This window comes from Carcharodon carcharias, chromosome 16, assembly GCF_017639515.1.
Source record: "Carcharodon carcharias isolate sCarCar2 chromosome 16, sCarCar2.pri, whole genome shotgun sequence".
NCBI lineage: Eukaryota > Metazoa > Chordata > Chondrichthyes > Lamniformes > Lamnidae > Carcharodon > Carcharodon carcharias.
The window spans coordinates 43,548,558-43,567,526 of NC_054482.1; the positions used below are offsets into that span (position 1 = coordinate 43,548,558).

Sequence of the window (18,969 nt, forward strand, 5' to 3'; positions counted from 1 at the left end):
GGCTTCCTTGGTTAGGTGGGAGGGTCTCTTCTTGCAATGTGTAGGACACAGTACCTCCCACCTTTCCCATACAGCTTGAGGAGAACCTGCAGGGAGGCACTGCTGAATAATGGGGCCACCCTTTGTTTGGCCTGTGACATGCTTCATTTCACAGTTTCCTGCCATGATCCGTTAGTTGTGCTCTTCCCACAATGATTCTTTAAGGGAAGCACAGAAGGGGGAAGTTCTTCAAAGTTGGCAACGGGGGAAGAGTTCTTCAAAGCCAGCACAAAGGGATGATGCCACTTCAAAACCACAAAGTTTGACTTCTTGGATTGGGCAGTTCAGGAACTATGCTGTTTAAAAATGACACAAGCACATGTCCTCACAGCAGCTGACTTCAAGATCAGCATATTCCTGGCCACCCACAGCACTTGACTTGCTCGGCCCTGCACCTCCATCTTCCTAATTGGCTGTTCACCTCATTTTCATGTTCAGTTGGCTGCTTCCGCACAGATTGGCCTGTTTCCAGGTCTGCCAGTGATACCTGCACTGCAAATCACTTATGTGTTAGAGTGAAACTGCAGTTTTCTGCTTAAGCAGCAAATCTGCAGGATAGCTAACTGATAGCTATGACTCACAGGCCTCCCATCACTCTTTTTCATCTTCAGTTCTCTGCCCAAAGGCAGGTCCGATTCACAGGGCCATGACCTCCACCACAGATAGGACAAGGAGACAGGTCCCAACTCACCCCAGCCGGAATGGGGATCGAACATTTTGCTGTTAGCACCAATCCGATCCACATCAGCCATGCAGCCAACTCCCAAGGAGTCCAAGTTGCTGCGGCATCACGCACTTTTACACGATGGTACAGGTTTCAATTTTCTTTCCATCACATATCTGACCAGCTCTTACCACTTGCCATTGGAGTATGTTGGAAGGATTTACAAGTTGATGCTCAGCCTGTTTGGCTTAATGATGATTGCACCTTCTTTGACCATCAAGTCCTGGAGTAGGACTTGAACCTGGAGCTTTTGGCTCAGGAACAGGGATGTTACCTACTGCACCGCAATACTTCATCACTCTAGAGAGCAGCAAAGAAACAAAGAGGTGCAGGACAACTATCCTTCTTCAATCCTGAAGCAAGAGCTCGCCAAAGAACAGCTCCAAAACCAGAAGCCAAGAGAAAGGAAGCAATGACTGGGTTGGAAGAAGATCTACCAGCAACTGCTGAAAGTGTATATGGACATACACTGGAGCAAGAGCCGCCCATTTCACTTTCCATATGTGCTTTTGTTGATTTAGGAGGTTGGTAAGGTCAGTGCAGGCAGGCCAGTGTGAGGTCTCAACAAGCTTTGTGAAAGAAACTGTTTTTACTCTTTATCCAGCATCCATAGTGGCGAAGAAACCACTCTGCTGCTGGCATACAGTCATTCAAGCATTTAATCCCAGAGATGGAGCTGATTCTCTACTGCTATGGATGCTGGGTAATGAGCTTCACAAAAGTCACTTTCAAAAAACCCACTGTACCTTAGCTACCATTGACCTGTACACATTGATCTTACATGGGGAATAGGCCCAAGCTGCAAGGGGAAGCACCAGTGATCTAGACCCAGTGAAAATCCCAGAGTCATCAGCTTTGCAACAGGCTGCGTGCCCTGTTAAAATCAGTGATGTAGAAGAGTCATATTGGACTCGAAACATTAACTCTGTTCCTCTCCCCACAGATGCAACCAGAGCTGCTGAGTTTTTCTAGCACTTTGTTTTTATTTCAGATCTCCAACATCCACAGCATTTTGCTTTTATCTAAACTTGATGTTAGTCCCACTACAGAGTCCTGAGCACATATTCTAGGCTGGAACTCTAGTGCAGTACTGAGGGACTGCTGCACCTTCAAAGGTGCCATCTTTCAAGTGTAATGGCAAACTAAAGCTCCATCTGGCCTTTCAGGTGGATGTAAAAGATCCCAAGAGGCTATACAAAGCTGGGGAATCCTCCTGATGTCCTGGCCAATATTTATCCCTCAACCAAAAGTTAAAACAGTTGATCTGATCATTTATTTAATTGGTTTCTAGAACTTTGTTGTGTGCAAATTGGTTCCGGTTTCCTGTAGTACAACAGTAACTAAACTCCAAAAGTACTTTATTGGCTGTAAAAATTCTTTGGGACAATCTAAGGTCGTGAAAGATGATATCCTAATTTTTTCCAGAATATAATAGCAAGCATTGTCAAAATATTTTACTTTGCGGTAAAGTTAAAGAAGTTAATTTTAAGATGCTGAATTATTTTTGAATGGTAAAAGGCATTCTGGTAATTCAGGGCAAACTCTGACCTTACCTGTAAAGTTGTGTTGATAAAATATTCAGCTGACTGGCCACCATCAGAGCTTTCTCCTCCAGCTTTGCAGGTGTATCCGGATAAGGTAGGTGTGTGAAGTGTTTTTTATTTATGTTAGCAATCGGGTCATGCACCATTTGGAGCAATAGGTCTACCAACAAGTGGCTCATTGCACCTTGAACGATGAGAATCTGAATGGTAAAGAAATAGAAGGAACTAGCATTTCTTCCAAGTCTGGCACTTACTTTAACAATTTCTTGTTTCGTTTTCTGTCATGTTTTTCCATAATACTTTGGTCACATTTTTGGTTACACCTTAGATAAAAACTAAAAACTGCGGATGCTGGAAATCCAAAACAAAAACAGAATTACCTGGAAAAACTCAGCAGGTCTGGCAGCATCGGCGGAGAAGAAAAGAGTTGATGTTTCGAGTTCTCATGACCCTTCGACAGAACTTGAGTGAGTCCAAGAAAGGGGTGAAATATAAGCTGGTTTAAGGTGTGCGTGTGTGGGGGGGGGGGGGGGGGGGGGGGGGGGGATGGTGGAGTGGAGAGAGAGAGAGAGAGAGAGAGAGAAGTGGAGGGGGTTGGTGTGGTTGTAGGGACAAACAAGCAGTGATAGAAGCAGATCATCAAAAGATGTCACAAACAACAGAACAAAAGAACACATAGATGTTAAAGTTTGTGATATTATCTAAACGAATGTGCTAATTAAGAACGGATGGTAGGGCACTCAAGGTATAGCTCTAGTGCGGGTGGGGGGAGCATAAAAGATTTAAAAATATTTTAAAATAATGGAAATAGGTGGGAAAAGAAAAATCTATATAATTTATTGGAAAAAACAAAAGGAAGGGGGTGGGGATGGAGGAGGGAGCTCAAGACCTAAAGTTGTTGAATTCAATTTTCAGTCCGGAAGGCTGTAAAGTGCCTAGTCGGAAGATGAGGTGTTGTTCCTCCAGTTTGCATTGGGCTTCACTGGAACAATGCAGCAAGCCAAGGACAGACATGTGGGCAAGAGAGCAGGGTGGAGTGTTAAAATGGCAAGCGACAGGGAGGTTTGGGTCATTCTTGCGGACAGACCGCAGGTGTTCTGCAAAGCGGTCGCCCAGTTTACGTTTGGTCTCTCCAATGTAGAGGAGACCACATTGGGAGCAACGAATGCAGTAGACTAAGTTGGGGGAAATGCAAGTGAAATGTTGCTTCACTTGAAAGCAGTGTTTGGGCTCTTGGACGGTGAGGAGAGAGGAAGTGAAGGAAGTGTTGCATCTTTTGCGTGGGCATGGGGTGGTGCCATAGGAGGGGGTTGAGGAGTAGGGGATGATGGAGGAGTGGACCAGGGTGTCCCGGAGGGAACGACCCCTACGGAATGCTGACAGGGGGGGGTGAAGGGAAGATGTGTTTGGTGGTGGCATCATGTTGGAGTTGGCGGAAATGGCGGAGGATGATCCTTTGAATGTGGAGGCTGGTGGGGTGATAAGTGAAGAAAAGGGGGACCCTATCATGCTTCTGGGAGGGAGGAGAAGGCGTGAGGGCAGATGCGCGGGAGATGGGCCAGACACGGTTGAGGGCCCTGTCAATGACCGTGGGTGGAAAACCTCGGTTAAGGAAGAAGGAGGACATGTCAGAGGAACTGTTTTTGTAGGTAGCATCATCGGAACAGATGCGATGGAGGCGAAGGAACTGAGAGAATGGGATGGAGTCCTCACAGGAAGCGGGGTGTGAGGAGCTGTAGTCGAGGTAGCTGTGGGAGTTGGTGGGCTTGTAATGGATATTGGTGGACAGTCTATCATCAGAGATTGAGACAGAGAGCTCAAGGAAGGGAAGGGAAGTGTCAGAGATGGACTATGTGAAAATGATGGAGGGGTGGAGATTGGAAGCAAAATTAATAAATTTTTCCAAGTCCCGACGAGAGCATGAAGCAGCACCGAAGTAATCATCGATGTACCGGAGAAAGAGTTGTGGAACAGAGCCGGAATAGGACTGGAACAAAGAATGTTCCACATACCCCATAAAGAGACAGGCATAGCTCGGGCCCATGTGGGTACCCATAGCCACACCTTTTATTTGGAGGAAGTGAGAGGAGTTGAAGGAGAAATTGTTCAGTGTGAGAACAAGTTCAGCCAGACGGAGGAGATTAGTGGTGGATGCGGATTGTTCGGGCCTCTGTTCGAGGAAGAAGCTAAGGGCCCTCAGACCATCCTGGTGGGGGATGGAGGTGTAGAGGGATTGGACGTCCATGATGAAGAGGAAGCGGTTGGGGCCAGGGAACTGGAAATTGTTGATGTGACGTAAGGTGTCAGAGGAATCACGGATGTAGGTGGGAAGGGACTGGACAAGGGGAGAGAGAAGGGAGTCAAGATAACGAGAAATGAGTTCTGTGGGGCAGGAGCAAGCTGAGACGATCGGTCTACCGGGGCAGTTCTGTTTGTGGATTTTGGGTAGGAGGTAGAAGCGGGCCGTCCGAGGTTGGGCGACTATCAGGTTGGAAGCTGTGTGATGTTTCCAGGACTGTCACTGACCTCATCCCCTCTGGGGATCTTCCTCCCACAGCTTCCAACCTGATAGTCGCCCAACCTCGGATGGCCCGCTTCTATCTCCTACCCAAAATCCACAAACAGAACTGCCCCGGTAGACCGATCGTCTCAGCTTGCTCCTGCCCCACAGAACTCATTTCTCATTATCTTGACTCCCTTCTCTCTCCCCTTGTCCAGTCCCTTCCCACCTACATCCGTGATTCCTCTGACACCTTACGTCACATCAACAATTTCCAGTTCCTTGGCCCCAACCGCTTCCTCTTCACCATGGACGTCCGATCCCTCTACACCTCCATCCCCCACCAGGATGGTATGAGGGCCCTTAGCTTCTTCCTCGAACAGAGGCCCGAACAATCCCCATCCACCACTACTCTCCTCCGTCTGGCTGAACTTGTTCTCACACTGAACAATTTCTCCTTCAACTCCTCTCACTTCCTCCAAATAAAAGGTGTGGCTATGGGTACCCGCATGGGCCCCAGCTATGCCTGTCTCTTTATGGGGTATTTGGAACATTCCTTGTTCCAGTCCTACTCCGGCCCCATTCCACAACTCTTTCTCCGGTACATCGATGATTACTTCGGTGCTGCTGCATGCTCTTGTCGGGACTTGGAAAAATTTATCAATTTTGCTTCCAATCTCCACCCCTCCATCGTTTTCACGTGGTCCACCTCTGACACTTCCCTTCCCTTCCTTGACCTCTCTGTCTCAATCTCTGGTGATAGACTGTCCACCAATATCCATTACAAGCTCACCGACTCCCACAGCTACCTCGACTACAGCTCCTCACACCCCGCTTCCTGTAAGGACTCCATCCCATTCTCTCAGTTCCTTCGCCTCCGTCGCATCTGTTCCAATGATGCTACATTCAAAAACAGTTCCTCTGACATGTCCTCCTTTTTCCTTAACCGAGGTTTTCCACCCACGGTCGTTGACAGGGCCCTCAACCATGTCCGGCCCAGCTCCCGCGCATCCGCCCTCACGCCTTCTCCTCCCTCCCAGAAACATGATAGGGTCCCCCTTGTCTTCACTTATCACCCCACCAGCCTCCGCATTCAAAGGATCATCCTCCGCCATTTCCGCCAACTCCAGCATGATGCCACCACCAAACACATCTTCCCTTCACCACCCCCCCCCACCGTCGGCATTCCATAGGGATCATTCCCTCCGGGACACCCTGGTCCACTCCTCCATCATCCCCTACTCCTCAACCCCCTCCTATGGCACCTCCCCATGCCCACACAAAAGATGCAACACCTGCCCCTTCACTTCCTCTCTCCTCACCGTCCAAGGGCCCAAACACTCCTTTCAAGTGAAGCAACATTTCACTTGCATTTCCCCCAACTTAGTCTACTGCATTCGTTGCTCCCAATGTGGTCTCCTCTACATTGGAGAGACCAAACGTAAACTGGGCCACCGCTTTGCAGAACACCTGCGGTCTGTCCGCAAGAATGACCCAAACCTCCCTGTTGCTTGCCATTTTAACACTCCACCCTGATCTCTTGCCCACATGTCTGTCCTTGGCTTGCTGCATTGTTCCAGTGAAGCCCAACGCAAACTGGAGGAACAACACCTCATCTTCCAACTAGGCACTTTACAGCCTTCCGGACTGAATATTGAATTCAACAACTTTAGGTCTTGAGCTCCCTCCTCCATCCCCACCCCCTTTCTGTTTCCCCCTTCCTTTTGTTTTTTCCAATAAATTATATAGATTTTTCTTTTCCCACCTATTTCCAATATTTTTAAATATTTTTAAATCTTTTATGCTCCCCCCACCCCCACTAGAGCTATACTTTGAGTGCCCTACCATCCATTCTTAATTAGCACATTCGTTTAGATAATATCACAAACTTTAACACCTATGTGTTCTTTTGTTGTTGTTTGTGACATTTTTTGATGATCTGCTTCTATCACTGCTTGTTTGACCTTACAACCACACCAACCCCCTCCACTTCTCTCTCTCTCCCCCCCCTCCCCCCACACACACCTTAAACCAGCTTATATTTCACCCCTTTCTTGGACTCACTCAAGTTCTGTCGAAGGGTCATGAGGACTCGAAACATCAACTCTTTTCTTCTCCGCCAATGCTGCCAGACCTGCTGAGTTTTTCCAGGTAATTCTGTTTTTGTTTTGGTTACACCTTGTTGATTGAAATCGTAACAAACCAGAAATGAAGAGGCAGAAAACATACAAGCTAGAGCACCAGTGCAGTCAGACCAGTTACTGTTCTCAAACAAAAATAGGCAGACTCATGCAATTCAATTTTCGAAGCACCAGCGGTTCCACAATACAATGCAATAAATCATGGCCCATTTTGCGGTCAGCGATGAAGCAAGGGCATCACCACTGACCTTGAACAAAGCTGCCCATAAAGAACTAGTGATCTTTATGGAATTTCCCCCTTCCAGACAGCAGTAAATCTGATGCCAAGTGAAGATAATGGCTTGGTGTGCAGCAACAGTGATGTCAACAAGCTGGTAAACAACCAATCAAATTGAATAATTCATATATAACAAACCACTTTTAATTTAAATCTTCAGATAGTGATGTAAAGGTATGACTGTATTTAGAACCTAAAATAAATGTAAGCTGACTTCCTTTTAAAAAAAAGTTTTTAAAAATGTGGAACTTTTTTTTAAATCACTTTGTAGACATTTGACATTCCACAAGTGTAAAATTAGCTTTTCAGGATCAGTAAGTGTGTTTAACAGTAATTATGAACTTAGTATATCATTAAAAATCCAACTATACCTCTTTCAACAAACACTTAAAATCCTTCACTTTTAAGTTAAATTTCGAGATGTTCAAAGTAAGATTAAAAATGTAAAAATGGAAATTCTCGCCAATTCATAATCACAAGGGAGATTGCTGTTGGTGGGAAGCTCCAAAACACACCCAAGGCAGTATAGACTCAATGACAGCAACTTCTGGATTTCTACATTATTCTGTGCATGTCCAAACTCAAGTTGCTGCCAGCTTTATTGAGTAATAACGGTGAATGCTAACAGTCACTAATGACTGTCATTACCAAAACAAATTCCAGGTCATTGAATTTGACATATTCTATTTTCATATATCTTTGGCCTTGATCATTTATTGTGCATTCTGTAGTATACAGTGCATCCCCTGAATCCTTGTGAACAGCTCAGGCTTGTAAGTGCCCTCCATAGATATACTATGGGGTTATTTTTCATGTCATCACCACCCATTTGCACTTAAAATAATGCGGCATGTAGTTGTGCCACCTTACTGCTGAATTTCTGTCCATCCTAATTTTTGGATAGACTTCCATTCAGGCAGCTGGAGCTCCTGTAGGAAACAGGTAGGAGGCTGCACAACCCTTGTACTGGGTTGTTTTGATTTACCTCTGTCTTACTTTAATACAATCAAGTCAGAATAAAAACAAAGGCACAACAGAAAGTAAATACTATGCTTACAGAAAACATCTGTATTATCAGGGCTACTAATTTATGGTAATTTAAGAAGCATTATCCCATGGATGATAGAGTAACAAGATTTTATAACATGAAAGGAAGTCAATTGATCCATCTTACCTGTGCTGGATCTCTGAAAGAGCTGCACACTTAATCACATGCTTTGCCCTTTTTCTGTACCATTTTATTCTTTTCTTTCAAATATTTTGACATTTTCACTTAAAAGCTATTTTGGATTCATCAGTCCATGTTTTTGCAGGATTCCATTGATATTACAGCATGGAAACAGGCCATTTAGCCAAACCAGTTTCGTTGGTGCTTATCCTTAATGTGAGCAGTAATTGTAATCCTTTAGCAAGTTTCCTAACCCTTATTCCCTTTTCCTTCAACAAGCAATCTAATCTTTCTTAAATGCTGACAGGGTCATAGTGATCAATCAATCATCAATATCTCTGATAGTGCATCCCACAATATCACAGTGCTATGCATGAAAATTCTCACAGGCCTTCAGTTCATTAACAGGAATATTGATTTATGGTGACTACGCAAGTCAAACTACACTTTTATTACAGAGTAGTGGGGGAGTATTAGTGATATTTTCTGGCTCAAATTCCATGACTTAGGGGAGGCAGTGGCATCGTGTTATTGTCACTGGACTAGTAATTCAGAGACCCAGGGTAAAGCTCTGGAGACCTGGGTTTGAATCCCACCATGGCAGATGGTGAAATTTGAATTTGAAAGAAATCTGGAATTAAAAATCTAAAGATGACCATGAAACTATTGTTGATTGTTGTAACAATCTGTCTGGTTCACTAATATCCTTTAGTGAAGGAAATCTGCTGTCCTTACCTGGTCTGGCCTACATGTGATCCAGGTCCACAGCAATATGGTTGACTCTTAAATGCCCTCTGAAATGGTCTAGCAAGGCACTCACCACCATCTTCTCAAGGGCAATAAATGGGATGGGCAATAAATGCTGGCTAGCCAGCAACGCCCACATCCCATGAATGAATAATAAAAAAAAACAAAATAAATGGTATAGAAAAATTGCAGTGAAATTGAAACTAAATGAAATTTAAGTTTAATTGTAGAAGTGTTGGAATAAAGAGAATAGGAGTTAAAGTAAGTGAAATACATCAAATATTACCTTAAAATACAGGCAGACAAAGTGGTTCTCGGACAGCACTGCTGCACCAATGCTTCAGCACTCCATACAACTGAGTACAAATGAGCTGATGTCACCTGATAACAAGAGACCAGCTCACTGTATAATTCTCTGGTGCTCTGAGTACATCAACAACAACTTGCCAGCGGGCCACGGCTGGAATTTTGGGTGTCAGCATTCAGGAAAGCGCAGCTGGTAGTCCATTCATCACCAGCAGAACTTCTAAGTGTGATGGGGAAGTTACTTAGCAATTGGACAGTGATACCAAGGCTATAACCATTTTGATAGATTAGGGCCACCCCTTCAATTCCATAGTTTGAATGCAAAGCACCTCTCAAACATGGCCTTCCACATCTGATCAAGTTGGAAGCAGGCACGTAATGAACCAATCAAATTATTGGTCCTACAGTGCATAGCTCGATCAAATTCATATTTTGAATAATGTGCCTACTTAATATAATTTGCAGGGAGCAGTTTGTAAACAAATTTAATATAGTTAAATATTTCTACATATCTGTTCAACAGTAAACATGTACTGTTGAACTACCTAAGACTATGAATACCTTAATAAGACCTACCAAACTACGCCCAACACCTTGCAACATTCTTTTGTCAAAATGGAATGGAGAACAGTGGAAGTTATTAGCCTTCACCTTAACCAAGCACACCCTGTCATTCCCATATGTTTTCCCCATCATCTGCTCTTCCATTCCTTACCACATTCCTAACACTTCACATCCCTTGATCATGGCACCTTCCCTTCCAATGCCGCCAGACACATCCCTGTTCTTTTGTGTGTGTGTGTGTGTTGCAAAAGTTTGAGTTCAAAGAGGTGCTTGGGACAGTGACGTCTAGGATGAAAGGGAAATAGATATTTAAAGGAGATATTTAGTTCATTTGAGGTGGCTGTGTGAGGGAGATGTCCTGAGGCCAGCTCTGTGCTGAAAAAAGTTGTAGATTTGAAGCAGCCATCCAGTTTCAAGCCAAAAAAGTCTTTGTTTTCAGAAAGCAGTCCATTTTTGAACTTCCTTCAGATTTCCACAGCAGAGTGGAACAGAGTGAAAAGTTCTGTGGTATACTTTATTAAAGTAGCAGCAATATTTGCCGTGGGTAATACTACTGAAGTTTATAGTCAAAAAATCTCTAAGGGAGCTGTTGCCAAGTGGTTTATTTGTGTGTTCTGATTAAGCGGGCTTTTTGGGGGCAAGCTTTGTAAGACTGTGTAATTTCAACCTTCTATGTTTAGGTTTTCTTTTCTTCTTGTCAATAAATCTTTTCATTTTAAAATCCTACAAATGTTACTGGGATTCACTGCTTCTGGGATGAGTAGTTTTCAAAATACAAAGTAAAAATTATGATCAGTAAGACAAGTTACCCTCAGGAATTGGCTTGCTCAGCGAATAACATCGACTACGGTTGCAATACTGCTTTTCAGCACTGTTATTCCCTCCTTCCCTCTAATTCCCTTCACCACTTTTCCCTTTCTTGTCCACTCCCCTATCTCCCTCATTCTTCCCAAATCATTTTCCTCTCTCCTTCCTTTCTCTGATGCTTCCCCATGCCTTCATTCCTGTCCCCTTTCCCTTGCACCCAATGCTTCCTCTGCAATACTTCTCTTCCCTTTCTATCTTCATCCCATCAACACCACTCTCATCCACCCTCCTGTTTCCCTAATATCCACACCCACACTCTCCTCTCCCCTGAGGAGTCAGTCATACCTGACAAGATTCCCACAATTTGACTGACCACTGCTTGTCCTTCCAATCAGGGAACAAGCTATTTCAGATCTGGTGATATGTAATGAGACGGGATTAATTAATTATTTCATAGTAAAAGATCCTTGAAGCAAGAGTGATCATAGCATGATAGAATTTTGCATTCAATTTGAAGGGTGAGAAACTTGGGTCTGAAACTAGTGCCTTAAACTTAATTAAAGGCAATTGCAAATGTATAAAGACAGAGTTGAATGAAGTAGACTTGGAAAATAGGTTAAAAATTAAGATGATGGAGAAACTTTGGCAGATATTTATGGAGAAATTTCATAACTCTCAACAAAAATATATTCCACTGAGAAATAAAGACTCTATGAGAAGGATGAACCACCTGTGGCTAAGGACGGTAATGATGGTATCAAATATAAAGAAAAGGTGTACAATGCTGCGGAGACTGGTGGTAGACCAGAAGATTGGGAAAATTTTAGAATAACTAAAAAAAAAGTGGTAGGAGAGGCTAGCTAGACCATGACAGCAAACTATTAAAAAATATAAAAACCGACAGTAAGACCTTACTCGGGTATATAAAAAGGAAGAGAGTAGCTTAAGTGAGCATTGGGCCCTTAGAGAATCAGATGGGTAATTAATAAAGGGAACCAAGGAAATGGCAGAGGCTTTGAACAAGTATTTTGTATTGGTCTTCATGATAAATGGCACAAAAAGCACCTAAATAGTAGCAGTAAGCAATCAAGGGGCAAAAGAGAGGGGGTATTTAAAACAATCACTATTAGTAGAGAAAGGGTACTGGAAAACTAATGGGAGAAAAGGCTGACAAATCCCCTGGACCTGAAGGCTTGCATTCTAGGGTGTTAAAATAAATGGCTGCAGAGATAGTGGATGCATTAGTAAAAATCTTCCAAAATTCTCTAGATTCTGGAAAGTTCTCAGCAGATTGGAAAACCACAAATGTCACACCTTTATTCAAGAAAGGAAGGAGACAGGAAGTAGGAAACCATAGACCAGTTAGCCTAACATCTGTCATTGAGAAAATGTTGGAATCCATTATTAAGGAAGTAGTAGTAGGACATTTAGAGAATCATAATAGAATCAGACAAAACCAACATAGTTGTGGGAAAGGGAAATCATTTTTTGACAAATTTTTTAGGGTTCTTTGGGTATATAACAAGCAGGTGGATAAGGGGAACTAGGATATGTAAGTGTCTGTTTGGTTTTCCTAAACGTAATTGATAAGATACCACATAAAAGATTACCACACAAAATAAGGGCTTGAGATATTGGAAGTAATATATTAGCATGGACAGAGGATTAGCTAACTAACAAGAAACTGAGAGTCAAGATAAATGGGTCATTTTCAAGCTAGTAAACTGTAACTAGTAGGGTGCTACAGTGATCTGTGGTGGGGCCTCAAATATTTGCAATCTATATTAATGACTTGGTTGAAGGGATCAAGTGTATTGTAGCCAAATTTCCTGATGATACAAAGATAGGCAGGGAAGTAAGTTGAGGAGGATACAAAGGGGTATAGATAGGTTAAGTGAATAGGCAAAATTTGGCAAATGAAGCACAATATGGGAAAATGTGGGATTTTTCACTTTGGTGGGAAGAATAGAAAAGCAGAATATCATTTGAATGGAGAGGGACTGCAGAATGCTACAGTAAAGAGGGATCTGGGTGTCCTTGTACATGAATTACAAAAAGTTAGCACACAGATACAGCAAGTTATTAAGGCGGCAAATAAAATGTAAGCCTTTACTGCCAGGGGGTGGGGTGTAGGGGTGGGGTGGGGGATGATTGGAGTATAAATGTAGGGAAGTCTTGCTACAGCTGTATAGGGAATTCGTGTGACTGCACCTAGATCACTGCATTTCTGGGACAACAACAAAGTGTGTGAGGTTCTGTCAGCATTTCAAGAGGGACTGTGCATCCTTAGAGAAAATTTGAAGGAGTCCATCTCTAGCATGAATATCATGATGTCTCAGACCTTTGCACTGATATCCAAGTCCATGGAAAAAGTGGCCACTGCACAGTGTATCAGACACAGCAGGAAACTAAATGCATGCTTGCCCTCACCAGTGGCCTGCACACTCGATCTGCAATTTGGAATAAGAAGGAGAAAACCCTAGCCTTGGCTGTTCACCGTCTCACTAGAGTGCAGCAAAGTGCTCTCCAGCTCTTGCCTAGCAGTGATATCTGGCTAGGTCATAAAAAAGCAAATGGAGAAAGGGCACAAGTAAGTGGGAGCTCTGCTCAAGGTGCTCCCACTTCTCACACCTTGTCCCCAACTCCCAGCCAAAGCCCTGCATGCTGCCTCCTGCCCTGCACAGTGCAGTTGGGACAGCCTTTGGTGCGGCACTCACGGGCCCCAAAATCCAGAGGACATCTGCGATGGGCATCTTAGCTGTCATAACAGGGGTAAGAGCAGCCTGCCTCTTGCTCTACTGGAGCAACAGGGTAGCACACCATAGAAGGAAAAGGAAAAGAGAGACTTTCTAGTTGCACAAAGGATTCACTGGGGTGATTATAATAATATCACTATTTTAATTGGAAATGTAAATGAATTTATCTCAAGCAATCATTGTGCAGTCATCTCCATTGTTGTCTCCTGCCCTTCAATGGACATTAGCCTTTAGGATATCAGTATGACCAGAGTGGAAGATCAGCAACAGGGTACAAATAAAATGGAGGGATTTTAAACTGTGGGAATAATTTGAGTTGCACTGGTGTGGTAGTGAATTCAGCATTGATTTGCCATAAGGCTCAGATGCAGGTTAACTCAAATGAATCTGAATGGGCTGTCATGGGCTTCTCTGGCAATTAGGTGAGTGGCTACAAGCAACCTAGCCAAATCAGGTTCCAACTCATCCTGTGCCTCTTCTTCTTCTTCCTCCACATCAAAGAAGGATGCAGATAGGTCCTCACTATTCTCTTCCTGGAGCCCCAGTCTTCTCTGCAGTATGACATTGCACAAGGCAGAGCAGCCAACTACCATTCTGGACTTCTTGCTGAAGGGTGCCTTCAAAGCTGTTCATGCACCTGAATTGCATTTTCAGTAAGCCAATGACTTGCTCAATGAGCACTCTTGTGCTCATGTGCCTCTGATTGTATCTTTCCTCTGTAGCAATGGTAGGGTTCCTCACTGGTGTCAACAGGCATGTCCCTACATGGTAGCTCCCGTCTCCAAGGAACCTGCTGCTCACTCTCCTTGGAGACGTGACTGCTGCAGAATGAAGGAATCATGGCAGCTTCCAGGATGTCTTGCACAGACATGCATGAGCATTTTCCAATGGGTCACATCCCAGATGAACATTGACAGAATGGAATATCTTCCAATTAACATGGATTGCTGAATGATCTGAAGATGCCTTGATCACAAGGTCTATGTCTTCCTGTACCTGCAGAAATCAGCCACTGCAACAAATCAAAGGGCCCTCTGGTTCTGACTGGCCTCATCAGTAGCAAAGTGGATGCAAGTAGCAGCCCTGGCAAACATGGCATCAGTCATCTGAGAAATGCATTTGTGCACAGTAGATTGTGAAACCCTGTAGGTGCCATCAACAGATCCCTGGAAGGAGCTGCAGGCAAAGAAATTCAGGGTTGTGGTGACCTTGACAGCCACTGGCGATGCATGCTCACCTGGTCCATTAGAAAGGCAGCCTTGTTCCAGGGGTCTGCAGATGGCATCAAACTCTGAGTCTTCTGAGGCACTGTTGTTCAGTCATGTTGACAAAGCTGATCCTACGCCTGTAAACGCGGGGGAGAATTTTCTCTGTCGAGGGGGTTTGGATGGGAGTGGGTGCATGCGTACGGGCAGCCTATTGCCACCCGTGATCGGCTGGGCACTGCCATTTTATGTGGGCGGGCCAACTAAGGCCCACCAAGCGTGACGTGCACCCAGAAGTGCTGAGCACTCCCTGTGCGGACTAGGGGGAGGGGGTTGCTCAAGCCGGGGCCTACACTCTTTTGCACATGCGCACGAAAGAGCACAGAAATCTCCCCGATTGGTTTAAGTTCAAAAAAATTTAATAAAGGAGAATTTTTTTTTAAGACATATCCCCTCATGTGAAACTGGTCACGTGAGCTGGGGCACATCTATTAATTTTATTGGGCTCTTCGCCTGCCCGCCAACCTTAAGTTTGGACGGGCAGCTCAGTTAATTGTTTCAATTGATAGTTAACTGGCCTTAATAGGCCTTTGACAGTTCAGCAGACGCGCAGCCAACTTGGATGCACTCCCGCCGAACTGAAAATCTGAATGACACACAGTGACGTTGGGACGCATGCCCAATATCACCATGCATCATTTTACGCCACGGCGAGCTGGCCCCGCCCCCGCACCAAAGATTCTGCCCACTATGTTTGGAGTGTCACCTCATTTGAGCTGGATCTCTGTGGTTCATCCCCTCAGTTTTATGAAATGACGTGACTGAGGAGAAGGCAGCTGTTGTTGCTTTTGGTTTTTGCCCCTGCTGCAGTTCATCAGAGGTCCAAAGTATAGCTGCATTAGCTTCTCCCTTGTTGCAGTGAAGACTGACAGCAGGAAAGTGCAGACCAAGGTGAGTAAAGTCTAAGATGACAGGAATGACTTTCCTTTCATCTAGGCAAGGAAGCAATTGGCTCTTTCAGTCTTTCAAAGCTTCCAGCCTGTCAATTTCACAGAGCAATCAATCAACACTGTGCTCTTGCCTTGTTGAACCTTTCAAGAATCACACAGCTTAGGAGACTGATGCACTAGCTGTTAAAACCAGAATGCTGCGTTAAATTCAGCATTAACTGCCTCCTTACATATTCAAATGACAAACTCGACAACCCTTTGATGGTTTCCTGCACACCCCAAAATGCAGCCAGTTAAAAGCAGAAGTGTGCAGAGTCATGCCAGATCTCTATTATGTTAGCATTTTTGGGATTTTAACCAACCCCTTCCTATGTTGGACCCCACCCCACCGCCCCTCCCCCCCCTCAAACACACCCGGCCTTACATGTTAAAATTCTGCCCTAAGCATCTAAAGCAGAGGAATCTGGGGATATAGGCACACAAATCACCAGAAGTCTCAATGAAAGTTAATAAGGCTATATAACTAGCATATGAAACACTGGTTTCATTTCTAGAGGAACATAGTTGAAAAGCAATGAATCCATGTCAAACTTGTATAGAAACTTGGTTAGACCACACTTGGAGTATTGTGGACAGTTTTGGTTTCCATATTGTAGTACTGAAGCTGAAAAAAATATTTACTAGAATCACACTACAACTGAGAAGTTAGCCCAATCAGGAAAGATTGAACTGGCTAGGGTTTTTTTCCCTTGATTTAATAGAGGTATTTAAAGGTAGAAGTAGAGATAGCTCTACTCGTGGCGGAGACCAGAACTAGACCATAGCCATTAATAAATTCAAAAGGGAATTTAGGAGAAATTTAAAGAAAATTTAATTTAAGGAATTTAAAGAAAAAGCACATTATTGCGCAAAGATGGATGGCAGGTCAGAAGATTGGACAGAATATAAAGAACAGCAAAGAATGACAAAAAGATAAATAAAAAGCGAAAAATTAGAGTTTGAGAGAAAGCTAGTTGGAAATATAAAGACGGACAGTAAGCATTTCTATAGATATTTAAATAAGAAAAAGCTAACAAAGTGAGCATTGGTCTTATAGAAAGTGAGTCTGAGGAATTAATAATTGAAAATAAGGAGATGGCAGGTGAATTGAACAAGTGTTTTGCATCGGTTTTCACTGTAGAGGATACGTGTTACATCCCAGAAATAACTGTAAATCAGGAAATGGAAGGGAAGGAGGAACTCAGGAAAATTACAATCACCAGAGAAGTGGTATTGAGCAAATTGTTGGAGCTGCGGCTGACAAATCCCCAGGTCCTGATGGACTTTGTCCTAAAGTCTTGAAAGAAGTGGCTAGCTGATGCGTTGGTTTTAACCTTCCGAAATTTGTAAGATTTGGGGAAGGTAATGTAACTCCTTTATTCAAATGGGGGGGGGGGGGGGAGAGAGAGACAGAAAGCAAGAAACTGTATGCCAGTTAGCTTAACATCTGTCATAGAGAAAATGTTAGAAGTTATTATTAAAGATGTTATAGCAAGGCACTTAGAAAAGTTTAAGACAATCAGGCAGAGTCAACATGGTTTTGTGAAAGGGAAATCATGTTTAACCAATTTATTAGAATTCTTTGTGGATAAAGGGGAACTGATGGATGTACTTCACTTAGATTTCCAGAAAGCACTTGATAAGGTGCCACATCAAAGGTTATTGCTTAAAATAAAAGCTCATGGTGTAGGGGGTAACATATTGGCACGGATAGAAGATTGCCGAGCCAACAGGAAAGAAAGGGTAGCCAAAAATGGGTCTTTGTCCAATTAGCAGGATGCAATGAGTGGTGTGCCACAGGGATCCGTGCTGGGGCCTCAAATTTTTACAATTTATAAAATGACTTGGACGAAAGGACAGGTGGCAAGGTTGCTAGATTTGCTGATGAGGCAAAGAAAGATAGGAAAGTAAATTGTGAAGAGGACATAAGGAGGCTAAGTGACATAGATAGGTTAAGTGAGTGGCAAAGACTTGGCAACGTGAACTAGTAATCCACAGACCCAGGCTAATGTTCTGGGGACACAAGTTCAAATCCCGCCATGGCAGCTGGTGGAATTTAAAAGGTCTGCACTGAGTGCTGCTGGGTTTGATGAGTAAGGGAGTTTTGAGTTAATTTCGCTCTAAAAAAATGTCTAGTTTTGAGGACATAAGGAGGCTACAAAGGGAAATAGATAGGTTAAGTGAGTGGGCAAAAATCTGACAAATGGAATATAATGTGGGCAAATGTGAAATTGTTCATTTTGGCAGGAAGAATAAAAAAGCTTATTATCTAAATAGTGAGAGATTGCAGAGCTCTGAGATTCAGAGGGATCTGGGTGTCCTAATAAATGGATCACGAAAAGCTAGTATGCAGGTACAGCAAGTAATTAGGAAAGCTAATAGAATGTTATCATTTATTGTGAGGGGAAATTATTACAAAAGTAGGGTGCTTATGCTTCAGTTGTACAGAGCAGTGTTGAGACCACATCTGGAGTATTGTGTACAATACTGATCTCCTTATTTAAAGTAAGATATAAATGAATTAGAAGTAGTTCAGAGAAGATTTACTAGACTAAAATCAGGAATGGGTGGGTTGTCTTAAGAGGAAAGGTTGGACTGGTTAGAATTGTATCCGCTACAGTTTGGAATTTAGAAGAGTAAGGGGTGACTTGATTGAAACCTTTAAGATCCTGACGGGTCTTTACAGGGTGGATACGGAGAGGATGTTTCCTCTTGTGGGAGAATCTAGAACAAGGAGTCACTGTTTAAAAATAAGGGGTCACTTATTTAAGATTGAGATGAGGAGATTTTTTTTCTTTTGGGGGTAGAGAGTCTTTGGAACTCTCTTCCTCAAAAAGCAGTGGAAGCAGGATCTTTAAATATTTTTAAGGCAGAGCTAGATAGATTCTTGATTAACAAGGGGTGAAAGGTTATCGGGGGCAGGCGGGAGGTTACAATCAGATCAGTCATGATCTTATTGAATAGCAGAGCAGGATGAAGGGCTGGATGGCCTACTCCTGCTCCTATTTCTTATGTTTGTAAATAACTTGAGAATAGTTAGAATGCTGAATTCGTCTTCACCATGAATAGTTGAGGCAATTAGCATAGGTGCATTTAACGGGAATTTAGATAGTCAAGAGGATGAAAGGAATAGATGAATATGCTGATGAAGGGTGGGAGGAAGCTCATTTGGAACTTCAACACTAGTTTGGCCAAATGGTCT

The 18,969-nt window shown here is 43.4% G+C and overlaps 1 protein-coding gene across 3 annotated transcripts in view; it reads right to left on the bottom strand.

Moving 5' to 3' along the window:
* Nucleotides 1-18,969, bottom strand: part of axdnd1 (axonemal dynein light chain domain containing 1) — a 227,355-nt gene that overhangs the window by 49,718 nt on the left and 158,668 nt on the right. For all 3 annotated transcript variants that reach the window (XM_041207768.1, XM_041207767.1, XM_041207769.1), the window contains one exon: nucleotides 2,317-2,507. In XM_041207768.1, the coding sequence (XP_041063702.1) occupies nucleotides 2,317-2,507 (191 nt within the window). The remainder of the gene's footprint in view (nucleotides 1-2,316; nucleotides 2,508-18,969) is intronic.